Raw genomic sequence first — 24380 nt, 5'->3', positions numbered from 1 at the left:
ATACTTTATGGATTAGGAGAATGTGGGGGCAAATGTGTCTGTTTTCAGCCTCCAGTCTCTGAGCTAAGGATCTCCCACCACCTGCTGCTTCCTACACTCCAAAACTCCTGCTCCAGCAGCTAGCTTTACTGGGAGGAGAGGAGAAAACTGGAAGGGAGGGGAAGAAGGTTGGTGCGAGCAAGAGGCGGGAATGAGGAATGGGAGGCAGGAGAAGGCGTGGCCCAGCTCGGCCGGCAGGATAAATACTCAGAACTGGGTGCGGGGTGTAGAGAGAGAACTCCGGAGGAACGCCTGAGCCGAACAGCACCGAGGACAGCTCCTGGCAGCGCCCGCCCCCGTCTTCCTCCGCAGCCCAGATCTTTCACACACACACACCCTGAGGTTCTTGCTTGCCCCATACTCGCACGGACACGCACACACACACACACATACACACACACACACACACATACACACACTCATACACGCAGACACACACTCGGCTGTACAATGGCAGAATCCCACCTGCAATCATCTCTGATCACAGCCTCACAGTTTTTCGAGATCTGGCTTCATTTCGACGCAGACGGTGATTATCTTCTCTCTTTTTAACTGTTTGAGGACCCCTTGTTCTTGCCCTTTTCCATCTTCCCTCTCCCCTCAGCCTCCTGATCCTGTTATCCCTCGTTTTTTTCCTTCTTCTCCCACCTCCCTAATCTTGTCTTTCCGGCTGGCTGCCACGCCATCAACTTGAAAGTTTATGTATTTTTTTCTGTTATCCCAAAACCTTAAACTTTTTTTTCCTCTCCAAGAATGTTATTAGTGGAAGGAGGGGGGAGGAGAGAAGTGAGGGAACGAGAAGATATTGGGGGACACTGCACCCCAAAGTTTCTATGGCTGCACTTAACATCCCTATCATCCTCCTTCGCCCTCAGTGGGTCTAAACTTTGACACTCAGAGAGGGCAGGGCTGCCGCGTCTATATCCTTTCAGGGTTAATCAATGTAGAGGCAAAAGAGAGCCTTGCGGGTGACCAGACAATAGCTGTCATGGAAATTGAGAGGGAATGAAATTCAGAATGAGATGTCTGATACCTGGGTGCCTCTTTGTCTTTGCAGGAAGTGGTTATCTGGAAGGAAAGGAGCTGCAGAACTTGATTCAGGAGCTCCAGCAAGCACGGAAGAAAGCTGGATTGGTAGGTTTAAGTTTGCAATGGAGGAAAAAGACCTTCAACCTTTAAAATATAAATATTCTAGAGTTTTCATAATGAGCCACTGAGATCAAGTGATTTCCAGGACATGTAGACTGGGGTGGGGGGGGGGGATGAATATTTATTGACTGAGAAAGGAGAGAAAAAGCCCCTTTCCCTATTGTGTACGGGGAAGATGAGATGAGGGGTGCGGAGTGGGGGGTGTTGGAAGGAGAGAGAACGAAATCCCCTAAAGGAAAAAAAAAACCTTATACTCTGAAATCAGAGCTTTTAAAATATAGATTCTATACTTGTACTTGCTTTAATAATGCTTAAAAGAAAAATGTGGGTGCGTGAGCTCTTTTAGCAGATCACCACCTCTTTGATTGAGTTCTACTAGGTAATTTTTAACTTCTCTTTTTAACTCCATGAGAAATGGGGGGTAGAAATACATTTCTGCCCCTTGGTGGTCAGGAAACAGATCTGCAGATTATGGATCTCTTGTTCTAGTGCCACTTATTGTTGATGTGATTGGACAGATAAGAAAAGGCTCTGTCTTGAGTTTTCTCACTGGGGGAAAGTTGGACACTTGCAACATAATAATGAGCAAGAATTTAACAAGAAAGGTATTCATTTGAGTTGAGAGGGAGAAACCCAAAAGTCAGAGATGTAAAAAGTAAAACAATTTTAAGAATTTAATGTATTTTTTAAAAAGGCAAAGTTATACTCTGATGGGAAACAATTAATGGGGTCTTGAAAACAAGCTCTATCTGTTATTTGAGCCATTAGGTAATTAAGTAAAATGACAGTTCTTTAATCATGAATGACTTCCTTTGGGTATAAATATACCTGTTAAGAAAAGATGTTGTCAGCATAAAAATAAAATATACCCAGCTTTAGAACATAGAGGAAATGATTATACAGAGGAAAATAGGATAAGAATTTTACTAATGTACTGGGATTTATGTAAGACTACATTTCCAAAGATTGTGTTGGATTTGGGTTAGTTAGATGTTAATGATCTTTGGCTTTTAACTACTGGCTAGAAAGAGATTTTACATTACAGATTATATACATCTTTTATGTCTTTAGACTAAAACATAGATGTGTGTGATTCTTTAGCAGATAAACACCTTAAGCATTGATATATATATATATATTCTCATTTATATATCTTATATATAGATAAGTGACTAATAGAACTGCCTTTTTTTCTATATAAATTGAAAATTGTGCTCTACACAACGTATTCAAAAGACTGTCAGAGGACTCTAAAATGTATTGTAATGTATTACAAAACTATCAATTGCTAGAACATGGACCAAATTAACACTCTGGGAATTGTTTTACCCAGATTTAATATGATATGAACATGAAAGTATGATAAAATGGAATCAAATAAAATAGAAAATGTTTAATATACTCTCCCTCTACACCCTTCCTTCCTTGTATATTACCATATATAGATTCATGCAATAACATCATAGCTCTATATATCTTTGACTAATAAAGCAAACACAATTCCTTCTCTTATTTAAAAATATATATTTAAAATCTGGTGGAAAAATGTTACTTGCTATAAAATTTTGAAATAAAACATTGTAAGATGCTTCCAGCAGCTAAATGATGCTTTAATTTTTCTAGAAATAATTTTAATATTGTGAATTATTTTCAATTTAGAAATTCAAATATTTAAAAACTATAGTTTTTCAGATTTGTCTTTTCCTCTTCCCATTTTTATTTGCACTTTTTTTTGGTAAACAAATAACTTCATGTTGGAGTTCTAAAGATTTTAAAGTTTTTTCTACTACTAGCCTCCAATTTTAGAACATTGGAAATGCTATTTATTAGATATTAATCCAAACATAACAGACTTGAGCACAGGTACAAGATTATATCAAGTTGCTTAATATTTTGATTATTGAATAGTTTTCTGGGTTATATATATAGGCTTTGGATAGTTAAAATCTAAATTGAAATCTGGGTTGAAAAGTTCATGTACTAGTCAAATATTTCACTATACTACTGACCCCATTGTAGCAAACCTTTTACATATTTCTTCTCTCTTTAGGATATAAAGACCAACCTTAAAAACCAAGTTTCTTTTCATTTCTGTCCACAAGATAACAAATTTCATTGTTATTAACAGAAACATTGTTTGGCTTGCCAGATTAATAATGTGAAATTTTAAAAATTTCACTAATATTAACTATAAGTGAATATAACATTAATGAAATATAACAACCCAAAATATGTTCAAAACTACTCTCTTACACTAAACACAGTATTTAGTCTTTAAATTTGCATTACTTTTTATAAAGGTTTATTTTATTGTCATTGTCATTACATCTTGCACTGTTTAAAACATAGATTTTTGACATAATGACAACCCAAGAAGCTCACAAACTAAATGTAAAGTCTGCTAATTGGGGCACCAGGGTGGCTCAATCGACTAAGTGTCCAATTTCGGCTCAGGTCATGATCTCATGTTTCGTGGGTTCGAGCTCTGCATCGGGCTCTGTGCTGACAGCTCAGAGCCTGGAGCCTTCTTTGGAGTCTGTGCCTCCCTCTTTCTCTGCCCCATCCCTGATCATGCTCTGTCTCTCTCTTTGTTTCTTTCTCAAAAATAAATAAACATTAAAAATAAAAAGAGTCTGGTAGGTAAACTAGTGGTACTATACAATTTTAAGATTTAAAATCAAATGCTTTAGTTTTTCCTTCAGGCATGTGCAGGAAACATAACTGATAGTCCCACAGTTGCAAGAAGTAAATACTTTCATTTTCTTACAGTTGTTGCTGTAATAAAATTTAATAAATGCAAATTACAATTAACCCATAGAAGAGTTTTGTTTTAAAGATTACATTATAATTAAATTGCTTGATTACTATTTGTTACCTCAGTTCTAAAGATACTCACTTTAATTCAAAAAGGATTCTATAACAACTAATAGTAACGATATTTAGCCTCAATATAACTCTTAAACCGTATTAACCTACCTATTCCTAAAGCAAACTCATGTGATAGATAATACCACCATTTTGTTAGTTACAGCAAAAACTGAGACCTTAATATACTCTCCCAAGGACATAGAATAGGCCATTAGTAAAGGCTGACCTATTTTAAACAGGCTTCAGTTAATGCAATGGGGCTATTTAAAACAGGCTATGTTGGAGACCCAAGGGTATAAATCCAACTTCCTGAATACTAGTTCTATATTCAGATCATTGGTTTACAGTTCATGGCCCTAAAGCCTGTCAATATGTGAAGAGATTATGTAAGCAATAGATTAGAAAAAAATAATTCAAACGAGATCCAAACATTCATTTTGTCACTCTTAAACATGTCTTCTTATACTAAAATACATGGGAGAGAAAACATCTCAGAAAAAAATGGAAACAAGGAAACCCTGGAAAATGCTCCCTAAGTTATTCTTGGAAGCAAATATCCTAAACATATAACCAATGGTTTATAATAAGGTCATGAATATTGTCTGTCTCTAATGAAAGAATAAATTGGTCAAGTCATTTTTTTATCTTTTTTTAATTTTTTCAATTTACTTAATCAATAAACGCCACTTATGTGTTGGAAACACAGAATACCCTGGAAACACTGAAGAGTGACAATGTGAGTCACTCTTTAACATTCACATTTTTTGTTTGTCCAAACTGGAGATCCCTATTATTACTTTTCATGGATAAAACATGTTGAAATAAGGGAAATGTTACAGGGCAATTAGTTGCAGCAATATAAAAGAACCTTTCTTGAAGCAAACAATGTTTAAAGTACACTACCAGTGATCATTATATTTGAATTCACCAACAGTTATGAACTGAATAAGTCTGACTATATTTTCAAAGTATAGCATATTCTCAAAACCAGTAATAGAAAAATAAGTCAGTGATTGAATCAGAATAATCATCCTAACCCTTTCATTTGAAACCAGTAAATAGTGTGTATCAGTTATGTCTTTAATTTTCATGAGAATAATTAAATGGCATGCATAATTCTAAATGGCTTCCGTTCCAGTTTTTCTTTGCATAAATCATTAACACCATCACAAGCATAACGGTATTTTATTTAAATAAACTTCTTACATACTTTTATATAATTTTAGGAGTTGTCACCGGAGATGAAAAGCTTTGTGGATCAGTATGGTCAGAGAGAGGATGGAAAAATAGGAATTGTAGAGGTAAGGAACTTATGCATGTTTCTCATCTACTTTTAATAAGTGAGCTTCATTTTGTAGTTGTAACCAACTCAAACATGATGTGGCAAGACCAATTTCGAGAGGATTATTTTATCTAAGTAATATATGCTTTTCTGTTCAAAAATGTAAAATCAAAAATGCTCAAAAATGTGGGGGGCTTAGGTGTCTCAGTCAATTAAGTGTCTGACTCTTGATTTTGGCTCAGGTCATGATCTCACAGTTGTAGGATCAAGCGCCACACTCAGCATGGAGCCCGCTTCAGACTCTCTCTCTCTCTCTCTCTCTGTCTCTCTCTCCCCCCTCTCTGTCTATCTCTCTCCTTCTCTCTACACTCCTTATCTACTCATGCTCTCTCTAAAAATTAAAAGACATTAAATTCTCAGAAATGAGAGAGAACCTAGAGTTTGCCTAATCCGGAACCTAAATTTAATACGTTATGAAACCAAGACATGGAGAGGTGAGATGATTTGCCTTCGGTCATGCACCTATTTGCTGGCATAGATACAGCTAGAAGCCCAGGTCCAGACTTCTGGATGTGTCCCTCTGCCGTTGTATTACCCTGCCTCCCTTGGATAAAACACCAAGTACATTGTTTAACAGTATTTCTTATTTAATAGTGTAAAATTTTGTATTAAAATGTGAAGTGATATATTTGCAATCCCTATGACGATGGCAAAAGGCTGCATCCTGGTTCCTGAAATTCTATTTTAGATTGGCAATTGACCTTAGAAAAACATAAGAACCAAACTAAAATTAGTGAGTATTTTATGATATGTTACAGGTGAGGGTTTCTCTTGAGTCTCTAAAAGTATAGCTGTGGGTGTCAAATCTTATCTTCTGATGATGACTATTCCTGTGGGGGACAAATCTTTTTTTATGAATCAGGAAGCAAAACTTTGATTATGCCTTGATTCTTCAGCATTCTCAGATTTTTGGAAGAGCTGTTGCTTCACTTGTACTTTTTGAAACTTTGATGTCTCAGCTACTTTCTCTCTGCAACCTTTTGGAGAAATTGAGTGGACAGCTTTGTCCAGAAAAATTAATAAAGTCATATTTTAAAATATGCCATATCAAAAGTATAATATTATTATAATATCCTTAGTGGATTAGGTTGTGATGTACTCTGGCTGTCAATAGCATGTAGTCATAATTTACCTTTGATTCAGAGAATTAACCTGGTTTTCAAATAATTGATCATATAGGACACCTGTCATGTCAATGTGAAATACTTATTTTTAAGCAGGTACTACAAATGGAGTTAGGGAAGGACACACTATTATTATCTTTGTAATTAAAATACTTCCCTGGAGCATACACTCTCCCCTTTGACTATGTGTAACTCATTACTATATAAATAGATAAATTAACAGTACTGGGACTTACAGATTGACATAGAGGCCAACTAATCAAGATATGAAATCATTGAGGACAAGAAAATAACATAAATGAGATGAGGTAAGTCTATTTAAAACTAGTTGGAAAATCTAAAATAAGTGAAATTATAGATGTGACTATTTCAGAGTTTGACATATTTTATAATTCCAGTAGAGGAAGGACCATCATCTTATATTTAACATATTTCACCTTGAAGGACTCCAATGGTCTCAGGTACTTATTTTATTTAATATCTTCAGTTTTAGTAGATTAAACAGTATTCTAAAAAGTCATGGATCCAATTCATATGTATTTTACAGTTTTTAAAAGACTAGATGAATCTGTTTTGAATCCAGGTTTTACTACTTATGATACAATCACTTAAGAATTATAATTTGAAGTCCTATTTGAATGAGAGGCTGAGGGTCACTGGCAGACTCATTGTCCTGGAGGTATGAGGAAAGAAATTTCTCTAGAAGTTTGAGATAAGAAACTATTATAGAAAGGAAAGGTTGTATGTGTGAGAAAAGATAGTTAACAGAAGAGGATAAAGAAGTTAAGGAAGGCTGAAATAAAAAATTGAGGAACTTTTACAGCCATCACAATAAGAAAATTTACATTCATATGACAATATGCAATTTCTAAACAAATATATTCTCTCATTTGATCCTCATAACAAAATTAAGTAAGCCTAAATACAATATGAGGTTCTATTGTTATAGTTGGGGAACTGAGACTTCAATAGAATTTGACTAATGTTAAGGAAAAAAAAAACAGGAAATAAATGAGAGGACAGCCAGAACCCAGCCATATTCTTCTAAACTACTTGGCCTTTTTTTTTTCTTTAATGAATAAATGATCTGTGCAGTTTCTGCATTAAAAGAAAACAGTTTCAATTTTCAGTAGGTTGATTGCTTATGACAAGCCTCTATGTTTAGCCCAATTGAACAAGATGCACAAAGTATAGAGAAGTTATCGGGCCAAAGCACTTGAAACTTGATTTGGGCAAAACTTTCAGATCAGCTGAAGCAGAATAAGTGTAAGGAGAAAAACTTTCTAATAAATTCTTATGTGTCTCACGTAACTATTCCAGGACACAGAATTTTTTGCTGAATGCGACTCCTGGGAATAACTTGACCAAACCCCTCATTTTAAGGATGAAGAAACTGAAATCCAGAAAGGTTAAATGACGTACCCCAGGTCCCACTGGCAGGAAGGGACAGCAACTATAGACAAGCCTAGATGGGACTCTGATTTCAGAATTCTTTTCATTAACCTGAGTTCTCAGCCCTGGTGCAAGAGGCGGGGGGGAGTGGTGATTAGCTGAAAAGAGGAGGATTATAGAATGGAGAACAGAAAGAGTGCTCGCTGCAGGAGTTCATAGGCATGTCGGTCTAAGGTGGGTAAGTAGGAGTGAATAAAGAGAGGTTCTGAAAATCTTTGGAAAAAAGAAATTGAAAGTTACAGATTACATGTAGAAAACAGGGTTAGGAAGATTAGAGAATGCCCACATTTATAACATGCCCTCTAGTGTCACTAGGAAGTTGTATAAAATGAAGTTCATCTTTTCTTTCTTCAACTTGACATATATTGCTCGTTAAGAAATCATATATATATAATATGGGACACAAATACACAAACCCTAGCCAGGAATGGGAAACCCTGTTTTCCAAAATTTATAACAATCTACCTACTCATATTTTTTTTTTAATGTTTTATTTGTTTCTAGGAGAGAGAGAGAGACAGCGTGAGCAGGGGAGGGTCAGAGAGAGAGGGAGTCACAGACTGAAACAGGCTCCAGGCTCTGAGCTGGCAGTCAGCACAGAGCCCGACGCGGGGCTCGAACCCACGAACCGCGAGATCATGACCTAAGCGAAAGTCGGACGCTTAACCGACTAAGCCACCCAGGCGCCCCACTACCTACTCATATTAAGATACTGTTACTTTAGTGCTCAAAGGGAAAAGAGACTGGATTTGCCTATATATTTAATAGGTGTATTCATGGGCTCATCAAAATCTAATCAAAGTAAGCCAAATGATATTCATGTGGTAGTCTCCTTTCCTGTTGGAAATGGGCTAAAGTGATTTGGCTTTAATAGAATATGTTGCTCAAAAGATCAGAAAATATAGTGATTGATTTTGAAAGTTCTGTCCTTAAGGGCACTGACCTTGCCAACAACATGCTTTTCCTATCTAGAAATATGTAAAATGAAGGGTAATAAAGAGATATCTTTCTTCTGAACTTTTAAATTTCAGGTCTTTAAACATATTTTAAATTTCACACAAATATAGAGATTGTTAATATGAACTGAAAACAGGAGCACTGAAATTCTGAGAAAATTTAACAAATACCATGACAGTCAAAAAATGTTCTAAATTTATTCAGACTAATAACTCTATTTCAGAGAAGACTGATTAAAATAATTAAAAAGGAAGGCTGGGTGATTCAGCAGATAATGTGAACATCAGAGAAGAAATTTCTAGTAAGTATAGATATTTCCCTTAGATGGATATCAAATCTGTAAGCTTTTCACCTGACCCCTCGGGCAACATGTGAGAATCTACCGTCCTCTCCAGTTTTATTCTATCTATTTGTCCAGGTCAGTACATCCACTGAAAAAAATAGATCTAAAAGTTATTTTAATCCTAAAACTGTAACAACCCTCCCAGGGAAGCAGACACTTCTGTAGACTTTCCCTCTTTTCTTCCACTGTGAGATTTGGGCATATGAGCTTAGCTCTAGCGAATGTAATTTTTCATGGCAGACTACTTTTCCATCTCAGAATTTGGGGAAACGATGGACAATAACATCAGATTTAAAACTTCCCTCTTGGACACATGTTTTTAAATGGTTAGGTAAATGTTTTTGATTGAAGATTTTAACAGAGGGTGATGAAGGTCACAGATGAGGGCCTCAAACGTCGAGAAAGTCAGACTATCTGATTTCCAACCTGGTTCAAACTATAAACGGTCTGATAGCAGTTCATCTATCCACTCTGCTTCTGTTTCTTTGTCTGTAAAGAAGGACGGTAGATGAGGATCAGCATCAAATGTGAGAAAGCGTGCCAGGCAAATAGACCAACTCTGGCACCCTGTAAAAGCTTAATAGATTTGCTATAATTATTTTTTTAAAAACTGAAAATCTACACCATTCCTCTGAATGCCAAGCCCTTTCCCCACTTCTTTTATAAGTTTTCATATTCAAATTGTTAAACTCTACTAGTCTTAAATTTTTATGAGAGTATTTACCTTCCAAATTTCCTGGAATCACAAAATTGCCTATTTCTCTTGTTCCCAAATGAAAGAAGTGGATTCTTTGTTAATATGTGCTGAAAGAGGTTAACATGTACCATGAATGTCTTTAAGAGTTAAGAATTATGCCTCATATGTGCTTTGACTTATTTAGCTCAAGCATTTATGTTTCTAGTGAAAATTGCCCTTCGTGTGTGTTCTCCTTGCACCTAATACTTACCTTTAGCATTATATCTCCTTTTCTGAAATTGTGGGGGAAATGTTTGAAATTATCTGCCTCCCTATAAGGTTCTAACCAGCAGTGACTCTGAATTCTCAGCATCCAATGCAGTGCCTAATAGGCTCTGAATCACAACTACATGAGCTAGGGTAAGGAATTTCAACCTACTCCAAAACGTAAGGCAAGGGTTCTAAATTATGCCTAGGAATAAAAGAAAGATGTAAAAACCCCTGTGACATTGTTCGGTTCTCTGGGAAGCAGATCTAAGTTGAAATTAGCAATTTAAGAAAGTTTATTCAGAAATGCTCTCGAACTCTTGAATGCTGACAAAAACTGAGGACTGATGGATGTGGGGGGGATGGGCATGGAGGAGGGCACTTGTGGGGATGAGCACTGGGTGTTATGTGGAAACCAATTTGACAATAAACTATTTGTAAAAAAAAAAAAAAAGAAGAAGAAGAAGAAGAAAAGAAAGAAATGCTTTTGAGACCAATACCTGTTGAAAAGAAATGAAAAGAACAGGACGGGGCAGAGGGAGACTAAGGGCTGTGATACTGTCTCAACAGAGGCTTCAGCTGATGCGACAGATGTCCCAGATGTCCCAAATTGTGTCCAGGGCTCTGGCGTTTTGTCTTGTTTTGTTTTGTCTTTTATCTCCACATGGATCAGTTGTAAGACACAGTCTCCTTGGCAAGGCAGTTCTCTTCGGCCTAGATTATCCCCCAAAGGCACCCCCAAAGGTTCTCCCAAAGTAACACTCTCAGCATCTAAAGGGAGCCCTGGGTGGAATATCACAATATCATCCCAATCTCTATCCACAATTCAGGAATAAGTTATTTGAATTATCTCTAAAGGAAATTTCTATTTATTCACAGCCTTTGCTGACAGTAGACCATAGTCACTGGCCTTCATTCATAGGTTCAATAAGATATTTACTGAAATGTTTGCAGGTTCTGGGAAAAGAAACAGTAAATAAGACAAAGACACTATCCTCATAATAGTCTGCATATGTCTAGGGGAGATAGGCAAACAAACTTTTCCTTCCCAACTCTCAGTGACAAGTAACCAATTCTCACAACTGAAGGTCTGAGGGTTTCTGGTCACAACTGTCTTCCTTCTATTAATTACCTTGCTATTATTCTTCACCCTCTTTTCCAACCCACAGCAAAGTTTTGAGAGTTCATTTAAAAAGCAGGCAGGTAGCCCAAAGATCAAGAAATTACCAATAACCTTGGAACAGACTGTACTGAATACTTCCATGGACCAGAGTGACTTAGCAAATCTGAGAATAAAGCAGCCTTACTTGGCACCTTCAACAAAAGACCTCTCATACTTTGTATGCTCGTAGACATCAGAACTGGAGAGTTACTGCACCCAGCTCTGAAATTTGAACACTGATTCACTGTGTATTGATGGAAGCATCAATAGCAGGACCATTATACTTCAAAACACATCTTAAAAAAAATGATTTCTTTGTGTTCACTATAGCTACATCCTATTCACGTGTATTCATGGTGTCTCTTTTATAAAAATGTTTAATGTTTATTTTCAAGAAAGAGGGGCAGAGTACAAGTCGGGGAGGGACAGACAGAGAGGGAGACACAGAATCCGAAGCATGCTCCAGGCTTTGAGCTGTCAGCACAGAGCCTGACATGGGGCTCGAATTGAGCCCATTGTGGGGCTTGAACTCACGAACCACAAGATCCTGACCTGAGGCAAAGCCGGACTCTCAACTGACCGAGCTACCCAAGTGCCCCTCATTGCATCTCTTTTAATGGCTAGCTTGTCTTATTATAATCTTTTACATGTTTAAGACTCCTTTTTAATGTCTATAAAAAAGGATGGCTCTATATTCAGTTTAACATTAGCAGTTCAAATTAATGGATTGAATATATTACATTTAGTTACAATCTGTATTTTTTTAATAATGAATCCAAGTAGGACCAAAATAGCGTGGCAAAATAAATATACACTTACACTAGATATGGAGAACAATTTTTACCATCTCTGTATTTGACATTCTAGAGGCCTCTAAACTTAATGCAAGTTATATGAACTTTAATTTGTGAAACAAAGATGGTTAAAGTGTTACCTTATTTTACATTTAGTAAGTGCTTACTAGTTCATTTTTTTATTTTTTTCTGTTTTCATGAATTTGGAGGATTTTAACAAGTGTAATTTTTTCGGAAAAATTTTTTACTCAAAATACTGTTATTAAAAATATAAGCAATGTAGAAAACTGCAATGAAGACTGTAAAAACAAATACTATAAATTATTTTAAGTAGGTATTTTTAATGAAGTGAAATTATCAACCAATGTACAGGCATTTATGTCAGGCATATAATATGCTAAGCACACACTGGGCTTTCAGGTGATGAAGACAAAGAATGGTCTTTTCCCTTCTGAAATGGATGCTCCGACCACTTACAAAGTAGTATCTGACAAATTATATACCAATAAATAAAAGAATTGGCATTAGCTATTTCCTATTTCCTAAATGAATGCTTATGTTAACATACAAGTATACTAGTGACTTTTGTTTCAAAATAAAACATTTTCTGAGTCATTTTAACATTCTAGTAAGATATTTGGCCCTGTTCCTTAGTTTCACCTACATACAATAGTGTCTATAAATTGAATGGATCTAGCTTGAGGTATCATTTTAAAGACCTAAAAGCAAGTTAAAGGACATACTATATGGGCTAAAAAAAGCAGATACTACTTGCATATAAGTTGGAATGATAAATTTTATATTAAATTTTATTTTTTAATATACCTCAGTGGATGAAAATTTTTAAAGGAGGGGTTTGGGGAGATAGTCTTTCCTATAATTTGTGGGAATTTTGGAACTTATACTGAAGTTAAGTTGATCCATTCCACAGGTTCTTGGCCTAAAATCCAGGGATGAGGGTCCATGCCTGAATTTCAAAGGATTCATCAACTTCTAGAAATTAGGTGAAATATACTATGTGTAGGTTGATTCTTTAATGGTGTAGATGTAATGATTCTACAAGATTCTCAAAGTCATTTTCAATCCAGTACATTTAAGAACGTTAGTTTCTACTTCAATTCCTTATTGTAGTGATGAGAGTACTAAGTTCCAGAGGTGGCTGAGGAAGTTGCTGGGAACCACAGCTAATTAGCAACAGAGCCAGGAATAGAACCCATGCCTGCAGTGAGGCCATAAATCCAGCTCCCACCCTCCCTGCATGCAATATCTAGATATATTATATTCATTCTAAAATGGGATCTGGAGGGGCGCCTGGGTGGCTTAGTCGGTTAAGCGTCCGACTTTCGCTTAGGTCACGATCTCGCGGTTCGTGGGTTCGAGCCCCGCGTCGGGCTCTGTGCTGACTGCCAGCTCAGAGCCTGGAGCCTGCTTCAGTCTGTGACTCCCTCTCTCTCTGACCCTCCCCTGCTCACGCTGTCTCTCTGTCTCTCTCCTAGAAATAAATTTAAAAAAATATTTAAAAAAAAGTTTAAAAAAAATAAATAAAATGGGATCTGGAGCCCTTTTATCTTATAAAAAAAGGGGGGGGGAGCAAGAGAACTGAAGTTATGAAATGAGATCTAAGGAGACAGGTCATAGTGTCGAAATGGAGATCATAAACCCAGGCCCTGGATTCCAACAATGGACATCCTCTTGGCTGAAACCAACAGTTTATGAACAGATTTTCCTTATTGCTATTCAATTTTCCCTGTTCATCTTGAGTTGTCTTACCCCCTCTATTTCCACTGCCTTGTAAGTGTCTTCACTTTATCTTCCTTGCATCTCTCAGGCTTTCTCCTCAGACCCAGGAATGCATTGCTTCCCTTCCTTCCTTTCTGCTACATTCACAGTTCTCATAGTTTCTTTCCTTCTACATGGCATGTATGTCCCCACACTGACATGCATGGACACCACACTGTATGCACCCTGAGAGGAGCAAGACTGCTCTGAGGCGCAGAAGAGTGAATGCTGCATTGAATCTGCTCAGATAAGGGATGAGCAGACGAGCAGTGGTCCAGGCAGCCCTATCTGAGCTTCCTAGGTGCACACGGGCCAGCCAGCCAGCCAGCCATGCAAGGCCACCCAAGCATTGGGAAAGACACCGGCTCTCTGTAGGAACAAAGCATCTGCAAGGAAAGATCATTCCTAACGTTATTCCTCTCCTGGTTTTGTAAGCAATAAAACTGCTTGTAATCAATATGTTCAAGAAAAACTAAGCAGGAAGTAATGACAGAGGCTGCTTTCCTTACGACAACTTTCCACGACTTTTTCAGTTGGCCCATGTGTTACCGACAGAAGAGAACTTCCTGCTGCTCTTCCGATGCCAGCAGCTGAAGTCCTGTGAGGAATTCATGAAGGTAAAACAGAACTCTGTCAGTGAGTGACGTCTTCAGAAAGCTACTTAACGTAGGAAAATTGGTGGCTTTTTTAAAAAATGTGTTTGGTTTTCCTTATCCCAAATTCCTTACAGACTTGGAGAAAATATGATACTGATCACAGTGGCTTCATAGAAACGGAGGAGCTTAAGGTAAGCAAATAAAACTGTGTGCAAAGTTTTCTTTTTCCTTTTAAATACAGTTACGAACCCTGTAACATTTTAAAAAGCCTCCCACAAAGCAACTAATGTTGAGCAATGGCACACGTTCACCCACTCTTCCACATTGTTAATGAAGTACCAGATTAAAAAGAGACTTTGAGTACTTCTTCAGATTCTGCTCAACAATGCAAAAAAAAAAAAAAGCATTTCTTGTGTTATAAACAAATTGTTATACTAGACAGATATAACAGTATGCTAAGCCAAATAAGATACTCCTTTTCATTGAAATTTGCCATTTTATTTTGTAAATGAAACAAGTAATATAAATAGATTTCTCTCTCAAGAGAAAGACCAAGAAACAATGATTGGACACATACTATATATTATGCACATTATTTTATCTAATCTTCATGTGAGTTCTGAAGTTAGTACTATTCTCATGAGGAAAGAGATAAAAAGAAGTTTAGTGATGTACTAAGGCGACACAGAAGAAGACACAGGGCTGCGGTGTTTAAAGCCAGACTCCTCTGCCTCCAAGTTCCCTAGACATTCCATTCCATCTTCTGTTTCTCAACAAGAACAAGAAAGTCCTAGCCTAATCAAACTTCTGAAAAGTTGCAACTTTGAAAGTGAGTTTAGGAATTTATGTCTCACAAATGTACACAGGAGCTGATAGGGGAGGAAGAAGATACAAAGGAGGAGGCAAAGAGATCTAAAAATCAAGTTATTTTGTGTGATTTTTTCACCTTTTAAATGGGGTTTAATACCTTCCTCTCAGATTTATCATGAAGCACAAGTAAAATTTTGTATGTGAAAGATTTTGTGACATTCACAAGGCACAATAAATTACATTATTCACGAACTCAGTAATTTACTAGTCTTTCAGACGTATGGCAACATCTTTCTCTCATTTCCTTAAATTGACCCTAGTACTTCTCAGTCCAGAAGACCCTATTTTGTCTATCTTTGGGAAACAGAATAACTAAAAGGGAGGCAAATTAATACATACTGAGCACCTGTGTGGTGCTCAATACTGTGTGGCTGGTATAGTACTAAGCACTTGAAATGAATTTTGACATTTAATCCTCACAGAAAACTTGCGAGGCAGGTATTATCATTCCCACCATACAGAGAAGCTAAATTTACAGAGATTAGATAATTTTTCAAAGTTATCTAGCTGCTTATGAAAAGAATCTACGATCTGATAACCTAATGTTTTTTCCCCTATGACACCACATGCTTCCAAGCTTCAGTCATCAAGAGCTACCTCTCCTGCTGTCCTGTGTGGAGATAGGAATATCAAACACCATTTCCTTGTCATGGTTTAACATGGTTTAAGTCACATATAGTTGTTTTCTTAAGGTTTTTATTTTGGTTTATGCTGAGATGGGGGAGAGGCAGAGAGAAAGAGAGAGAGAATTCCAAGTAGACTCCACATGGAAAGCACAGAGCCCAACATGGGGTTTGAACTCACGAACCCTGAGATCATGACCTGAGCCGAAATCAAGAATCAGATGCTTAACTGACTGAGCCACCCAGGAGTCCCATTCACATACAGCTTTCGAGATGGAACTGGGATGTTTGCACCACTGTAAAATTGCTAAAACACATTCAACAGCAGCTTCTTGGAAATACAAACATTTTAAATGTGAAAACAAGGTCTTTTATACAAACTTGCAGCACAACAACCTAGAGCTCACAAGGTGACAGTTAAGCTACTGTGTTTTTACTCTGTAGGACCAAAAAACTAATTCTTTTCAAGTTCATAATGAAAACCTTAGCTCATTTCCAATACTGACCTTCTTCGTTCTACATTTTATTCTCAGAAAGAGATTCTAAATAGAAGTCCTCCTCTCTGGGGAATTTTAAAGATAAGTTGGCATTCTTTTTTAATGGATCTTTCAAGAAAGCTAATTTTAAGATCCATAATAGAGTAAAACATCACTTGCTCTCAGACACGACTTTGAATCTCAGCATCCCGAGGTTTCTCCCAGGCTATTTTTGTGACCACCATTTTAGTCTCTGATGAGGCTTATTAACCCAATTAATCTCTGACAAAAGACTCATAAGGCTCAAAAATAAAATTCACCCCCAATAGATAGCTTTGAATTTTCCATGCTTCACTTTGGATTTGAAGTGGAATGTTTGAAATGAAAATAAATTTAATCAGACCAAGAAAAAGGTCTCTTTTCTCAAAAAGAGTGAAGTTAAATCAGCCCAGCAGAACTGGTACATTTGGGAAGAAGAAAAACCGCTATGGAACCAAAGAAACCCAATCCTTCAGTAATATCCACGCACAGTATTTGCTCAGTGTTGCATAATTGCATTAATTCATTTTCTGAAAAAAATAAAGGAGTTGCAAATGAACAGCACTAGGCAAAAAGATTATCATACGCCTAAGTGCTAACACTTTTATGCGGCTTACGTAAAGCTTTATATTTCTTTTTTTTTTTTATTAAACTCACTCCTAAACTCCAGCTGTCAAATTAATAATCATCTTTTTTCATCCTTCCCACAATAATCTCTATTTTAATATGATTCATATATCCTTCAAGGATTAGATAACATCATCTGTGGCCAACTGTTTTAGTCTGAACAGCCAGCAGAAGCACTCTCGTCAAGGTGCCTGGGACTGCATCAAGCCAAAAAGCTAACTGACTGGACCTTCGGTGAAACGAGCTTCCTAGTGGTCAAAAGCTGATATGAAAATTCAGATTGTGAGGGCATAAAATGCACTTGAAATTAAAGGTGGTTCTCCACCTGGCTTACTAAGAATTTTCACTCATGTTTCAAAGGCATAGAGAGGGGCCCTTGTGTTTCTTACAGAAGAGTCATATGCGCCCATGTGAAGATATCATTATGTAGAAATGCATCTATTGGGCTGGCTGGTGCACAAGTTTGTACTCAGATTCCTACACCAGGCACAACCCAGATTCTCATTTAATTGAAGTCATAAAAGCAGTGCAACACAGACTATAACAGATAAGGCAGATATACCTGTCAAAGGCAGCAGCATCACTGGGATGCCAAGTGAACCATGTGGGATAATGTGCCTTCTAAGGTCTTCTCCTTGCCCAGTTCTACCCTCAGAAAGAGGCCTTCTTGCATTCCTGGGATGTTCTGTTTCAGGGCAGCCTGAAATGGAAGCAGACTGTAGGTTACTGATGACATTTATCTGAGCGTTCTTTGTCTTAACAGAACTTTCTAAAGGACCTGCTGGAAAAAGCAAACAAGACTGTTGATGATACAAAACTAGCTGAGTATACAGACCTGATGGTAAGACTGATCTTGGAGAGACTGCAACCCAGAACCTATGAAATGTAACTATGTTCTTGTTAATTTCCAAGGCCATGGAGGATGAATGAAATAAACCATGGTATGGGCATCACATGCATATAGGTATCGTTTCACTTGAAAAGTGAAATACTTCAGGATGTTTACACTTTGCAAGGCTGAGTGAGTGCTGTCATCATTGGCTTTACACTTGTATTCAACACATGAGTATTTCCTTTCTTATGGAGTTAGGCAATTTTATAGATAAAATATCTATAAAACATCATTTTTCCTACAAAGCCAGTATAACAATATCACCAAATTATATAATTTATACATATGTACATTATATTGCAGATATATAAATTGGATCAATAAAACATTTGTTATAGAGGTTCTAAATCAATTTTTATCATGACTCATGAAATCATAAATTTTGTTAGAGTTTAAACAGAACTTCTAGCAACTTTATTCATTGAGCAACTAAAAAAATGGGTATTTTCTCCTTGTTTTGTTATTTTGGGATACTCTCTTGATGCTTTGAGTGAGGTGTTCCAAATGTACCCTGAGCCTGATGCTATGATAAATAGTATAACCAAGACCTCTTAGAGAATATTGATAACAGAGCAAAGAAAGTTGCTTTACACATAGGCCCTTAATGTTTTAGGAATGAACACATTTATGAAGTTCTAGGTAGAATAATCCAGTGCCCATGAAGTTCATTAATTTCAAGTGCGTAGTTTCCTCATTTTGACATACAGCATTAAAACTTTTGAGGAAAATTCTTTGCCAAACTGATTAAGCTATGGGCCAATATTTTGGTAACATCTTCATTAATTTTCGAGATTCAGGCAAAATTTTACATTATCCAAATCAGTACATATACATGCTTTAAGTACTGTAAATGTACAGTAAATTCTTACAGACTTAAATTAAAAACACATAAAATATATAGTATAAAGTATATATTATTATAATATATATATGAATATAATTATATTATATTNTTAGACTTTTTAGCTACCTTGGAAAACTGTCTTATAAAATATTTGATTATATTTGATATAATGGAGGCTTACTTTCAGCCTGCCTGCCTACTTTTATGTAGGGAAAAGAAAAACCACCAGAACTTTACTATTGTCTTACTCACTATGATATTTATGATATTATAAAGTGGGACTAATCTTTAATTTCAAAACAATTAAAAATTTTCATTGCAAGGAAGTATCCACTATAATCCACTTGTCATAACATTAGCATACAAATGTGTCACAGTGGGCAGATCTAAGATCTGAATAATTCTGGGAAATGGACAATAACCTACATTTATCAATTTTCTGTGTTGTGCCAGTCTTATGGGATGTCTATTTAAAGTAAAGACTCCTTTCCAGGTAGAAATGTGAAGCAGTCTTATAAAAAACCAGATGGGAGTTTTCCCCTGTTGGATTGGCCTGGCATATCTGATTCAATGTCATAAACCAGTTCAAATCTGAGAGGCAAATTAACCCAGAACTAATTAAAATTTAAATATATATGCTGAGAAATATTCCCCTGTGGACACTAAATTGTGTGATCAGGTCCAGTGTCTTGATAGACCGTTTGACAATATTAGAATTTATGGTCAATAGATTATAAAATGTGTCAGTATCAGACCCTGAAAAAAAATCTGCCTCCTATGAAGGACTTTTAGAACATCTGAAACATAGACTGTTCTTTTTCTCCCTAAAAAGACTTTGCTAAACCTACATCCATTATGACCCTGATAACATTCCTTTCTTTAAAAACAAAATAATGTTGCTTTATCACATATGTAATGTGCAAACTTTATATATTTTACACATTTCATGTATAGTTCTTCCATGTAATATAGTACAGCAGTATTTGCTACTTTCTAACATGAATGTTTCCTGAATAAGGGTAGGAGTGTATTTATATATGGATGTGTCTTGGTATATGATGTGCATATAAGTGCAATGAGGTAGTATCTAGTATCCAAGGGTAAATAAAACAATTGAAAATTACACAAAAACTATTCTCTAAGAATTGATTCATACTGTCTGTTGCTTCTGTTTATACATGTATGCTCTAAAAGCACAAAGCATATGTTTATCCTCTAAAAGAAGGAAACAAATATTTATTTTCATATCATTCTTTGGAGAGTTTTAGGGTGTACTATATATTGCCAGACATATTCTATCTCACATTTTGATACGTACACATATCTGCAAGAAAAAATAAATGATGATATTCTAGAATCTAGCTAAGATCACTATTGCTCTGTTTGACTATTCTACATTGTCCTGATATACTCTGGCAATTGACCCAACTTGTAGAACTAAAACTTTGCGCTCAAAGTTTAATAAGAGCTAGTTTCTAGAATTTACTGCCTATATAAGTAATTGATAACTCAAAGTGCTTTACTTTTCATTTTCTTCTCCTCCGTGTAATAAATCATTCTTTAATGGCTACAATAATAATATTCTGTCTTTCAGCTGAAATTATTTGATTCGAATAATGATGGGAAGCTGGAATTAACTGAGATGGCCAGGTAAGTTTAGGAAATACACAGATATTATAATAAGTTGGTCCTTGTCTTGAAAATCTAATCTATTAATATTTCTCTCTCAAAAGGTTACTACCAGTACAGGAGAATTTTCTTCTTAAATTTCAGGTATTTCTCTTTCCCCTACTGTAAATATTATTTTCCTTGAAAAGTTAGACTGTGGGAGATTTACCAAGGGAAACACAATGAAATATAATAGTAGCATTTTAACCTTTGCTCTCTTCTCTATCATCCAGGGGATCAAAATGTGTGGGAAAGAGTTCAATAAAGCTTTTGAGTTATATGATCAGGTAAAAGTTCGTTCTTATCTATAATTTGATTGTTTAGGAGAGTTTGTAAAACGCTCACTTCAGTGAAAAAATCTCAAACTAAAGGTCCATATTAAAAGTAACAGGAGCTATTAAAATTACTCAGCCAATTCATTCTTGTCACAGGAAATGTATGTCCTATGTCTAATGTGTGTCCCAATTAGATGAATCTTGAGTCAAATCCCATGCTATAATTTAGCTATTCTGAGGCTTTGAATAAGACACCAAACTCCTCTGAACCTCAGTTTCCTCATTTTTAAACAGGAGATAATAATACCTACTTTACAGGGTGGAATGAGGATTAAGTTACTTGAAAATATGCAGCAGAATCCTCCCCATCATGTAATAGTTGGTAACATCATGTGTGTGAGGCAAGTTTGTTAATAATGTCAATAGTTAACGTCTTTTATTTTCTCCTAATTTCTCTACTTTTGCACCAGATCCGACTTCTGTGGGCTCTAGCATAGCTCTGCCACTACCTGGTGTGACATCAGCCTAGTCACATAGTCTCCCCAGGTCTCAGGGTCCTCATTCGCATGAACCTATTTATGGTCACTTAATGACTTCAACAGGAGGTGATATTGTTAACATAAAGTGGAAATGTTAAATATGAAAGTACTTTGAAAGGTTCAAAGCATTTTATAAATGTAAGGTGTTGAATGAGAGGCAATTCACAAGTATTTGGGACCTCTGGAGCAACTAAGAATTTTGAGGGTCTGACATGAAGACGTTGGGATACCTCCCAATGGACTAGGGAGATTTCTGAGGATTTCAATGGTTTCTGTTTTATTACATCCCCCATTATTGTTCAGTGGGTTGTATACTGGTTTATTTCTGCTCCCTCAGGACGGCAATGGATACATAGATGAAAATGAACTGGATGCTTTACTGAAGGATCTGTGTGAGAAGAATAAACAGGTATTTTGTTACCATGCCACTTACTTTTTAGGCAGACAATAAGGATCCATCCACCACACATCCATTTTTGGAAGTCTGTTTTAAAGATTTACAGCGCAGCAGCAGCAGAATTCAATTCTTTTTTTTTTTTTTTAATATTTTTATTTATTTCCAGGAGAGAGAGAGACAGCGAGAGCAGGGGAGGGTCAGAGAGAGAGGGAGACACAGACTCTGAAATAGGCTCCAGACTCTGAGCTGGCAGTCAGCACAGAGCCCAACGCGGGGCTCGAACCCACGAACCGCGAGATCATGACCTAAGCGAAAGTCGGACGCTTAACCGACTAAACCACCCAGGCGCCCCAGCAGAATTCAATTCTTAACCCTGATTTGGCACTGGCCTAAATCAGTGTTACTGTGACAAATAGATTTTAAAACAACCTTGCGATTCTTCACGTTAGTGCAAGAATTCAGTCCAGCTCTTAATGGACTGATACAGCAAGCAGTTTTCATCCTTTGTTTTATCACTTGACAGTGGTTAACTAACTTCCATATTTAACTGGATAACAATGCCGCCTATGTTCTATACAGGATCTGGATATTAATAATATTCCAACATACAAGAAGAGCATAATGGCTTTATCAGATGGAGGAAAGCTGTACCGAACGGATCTTGCTCTCATTCTCTGTGCTGGAGACAACTAGAGTCAATGACCATGACCACTTACTAGCGATACATTGTATCTAAAAAATAACTGTGCACTATAAGGGAGTAGGCTGTATTTTCTTTTGTATCTGTAAATTTAACTGCATATAGCTAGTTACCCAGGATGTGTGGCACATTCTTTTCAGCTTGTTTCTACACTGTTTGTAATGCATAGTTTTTGTAACTACATGATTGGAAAAGAAAGTCTTAGGCTCAGGCCAGCCAACTGGGGAAAAAAAAAATAACCGAACAGATTCTTGCTTTCACAAATATAGTTGAACAAGATTTCCCTAAAAATTCCACTAGGATTAATCTCAAAAATTCTAGTCTCTGATGTATAAATGCACATTTGTCACTGAATAGAATTATACCTAACAAGTTACCATTTCAGATAATCATAGGTTTGTCCCACAAAATAGTCTTAAGCTGTATTTCCAATTATTAGGAGGAATGTGCTTTTGCATCTAAAATACCAAACAATCAATAGCTAGGTATTTGTGGCTCTATGAGGTTAACAGTCTCACTAGACAAGACTTAGTTAATTAATCAACAACACATCTACTGCTTGAATCCATACCAAGCTACTGGTTCAAGTTAATTTGATGACAAGGAAGGGTAGCACCAGATGAAACATAAATCTGTCTGATTCTACATCTGTATTTCCAACAAGCCTACTGTCAGAGTATGACCTTAACCCATTTTGTAAATTGTTCTCACGTGTTGCAAATTATAATTATTCTAGTCAACTGCTGTTTCTATGTCATATTGTGTGATCTCTGATTAAATCATATATGCCGAGTATCCTGGTGTCTACTTTGCATACTTCCTGGATTTTCTTTCTATGTAGGACTGTCCATTCCCCACCAAGGGTATCTGCTGCCTCTGAAAATGTTTTTTTCTAGCTATAACTACTCTATTTTTTACTATATAATTAAATTTTAATGTAAAATTCATAGCACCCTGATTGTTGAATGTTATATCATCAAGAATTTTGTGTATTCTGTGAATTCTCTATATTTCATATTGAGATCAGCATTCAAAATAGTTTTATTTCTATCTGCAAATAGTTTCAAATGAGTTAAAAATAATATCTGAAGAGAAATACTAATGTAATCATTTATCTTACTTAGCAAAGGAGATTCTAAAACATTCTTTTGACCTCCATCCAAGTCACTTTCATGTATTTGTAGCTAGAATATCCTATACTGGTTACACTTGACATGTAATGGTTGGTTATTTCGGATTCTTTGATTGTGAAGCAGAGAGCTGAGTTATGTGTCTTTATGAAATTTACAGACTTACCGCCAAAGAATTAATAGTTCTAGATCAGTTTAAATGTCCCCAATTCTATAAATTCAACACTATTCTCAATTCATAGGAATCACAACAAAATAAAAGTGAGGTATCTCTTTCCTCCAAGGATGAACAGAAAATAGATCTGTCAAAAAATAAAATTTATCAAGATGATGTATTAGATTGGCTTTGCTTCTAGTGTGTAAATGGAAGCACTGACCCTAGGTTGAATTTAATGACTAAGAATAAAGAGGAAAATAACTCATCTCTTGTATTTTTGTTTCTTCCTCAAAAAGTCAGTTGACATGTAACTGGTAATCAATCGACGTGGAAATGGAGGATGCTGAAGTTTATTAAGGCCTAAGAAATCTAAATAAATGTGAATCTGCCTAATGTGGTGAATTACTGTATGCCTTATGAAGAGAAGCCTCCGACATTAAGATTTATAAACAAATCCCAAAAAATCCAAATATTTGGAGTTTTTGCCCAACTCACATAAACAAACAGTTCTTTGTGAAAGATTTTTTCCGAAGGAATAGGAATACACAGACTTTCTTACATTCATCTGTTCACAACATTTGAAATAGCTGTTCGT

At 36.2% G+C, this 24380-nt stretch overlaps 1 protein-coding gene across 1 annotated transcript; it reads left to right on the top strand.

Moving 5' to 3' along the window:
* The first annotated feature begins 283 nt into the window (after window positions 1-283).
* CALB1 (calbindin 1) lies at window positions 284-24050 on the top strand. The gene is made up of 11 exons (XM_077771326.1): window positions 284-568; window positions 1097-1173; window positions 5283-5357; window positions 14486-14569; window positions 14683-14739; window positions 17947-18024; window positions 20514-20569; window positions 20653-20692; window positions 20821-20874; window positions 21739-21810; window positions 22378-24050. Exons 1-11 carry the CDS (start codon window positions 490-492, stop codon window positions 22489-22491), a joined length of 786 nt encoding a protein of 261 aa, XP_077627452.1. The 5' UTR covers window positions 284-489; the 3' UTR covers window positions 22492-24050.
* Window positions 24051-24380: the final 330 nt, after the last annotated feature.

The sequence above is a fragment of the Crocuta crocuta genome, unplaced genomic scaffold, assembly GCF_008692635.1.
Source record: "Crocuta crocuta isolate KB4526 unplaced genomic scaffold, BGI_CrCroc_1.0 scaffold235, whole genome shotgun sequence".
NCBI lineage: Eukaryota > Metazoa > Chordata > Mammalia > Carnivora > Hyaenidae > Crocuta > Crocuta crocuta.
The sequence above is the reverse complement of the archived record's forward strand: the minus strand, read 5'-3'. Positions and strand labels throughout refer to the sequence as shown.

Coding starts and splice junctions, on each gene's coding strand:
- CALB1 (XM_077771326.1), top strand. CDS start 490: ATGGCAGAATCCCACCTGCAATCATCTCTGATCACAGCCTCACAGTTT. Junction 1,174..5,282: donor CACGGAAGAAAGCTGGATTG/GTAGGTTTAAGT, acceptor ATATAATTTTAG/GAGTTGTCACCGGAGATGAA. Junction 20,875..21,738: donor CTTTTGAGTTATATGATCAG/GTAAAAGTTCGT, acceptor CTGCTCCCTCAG/GACGGCAATGGATACATAGA.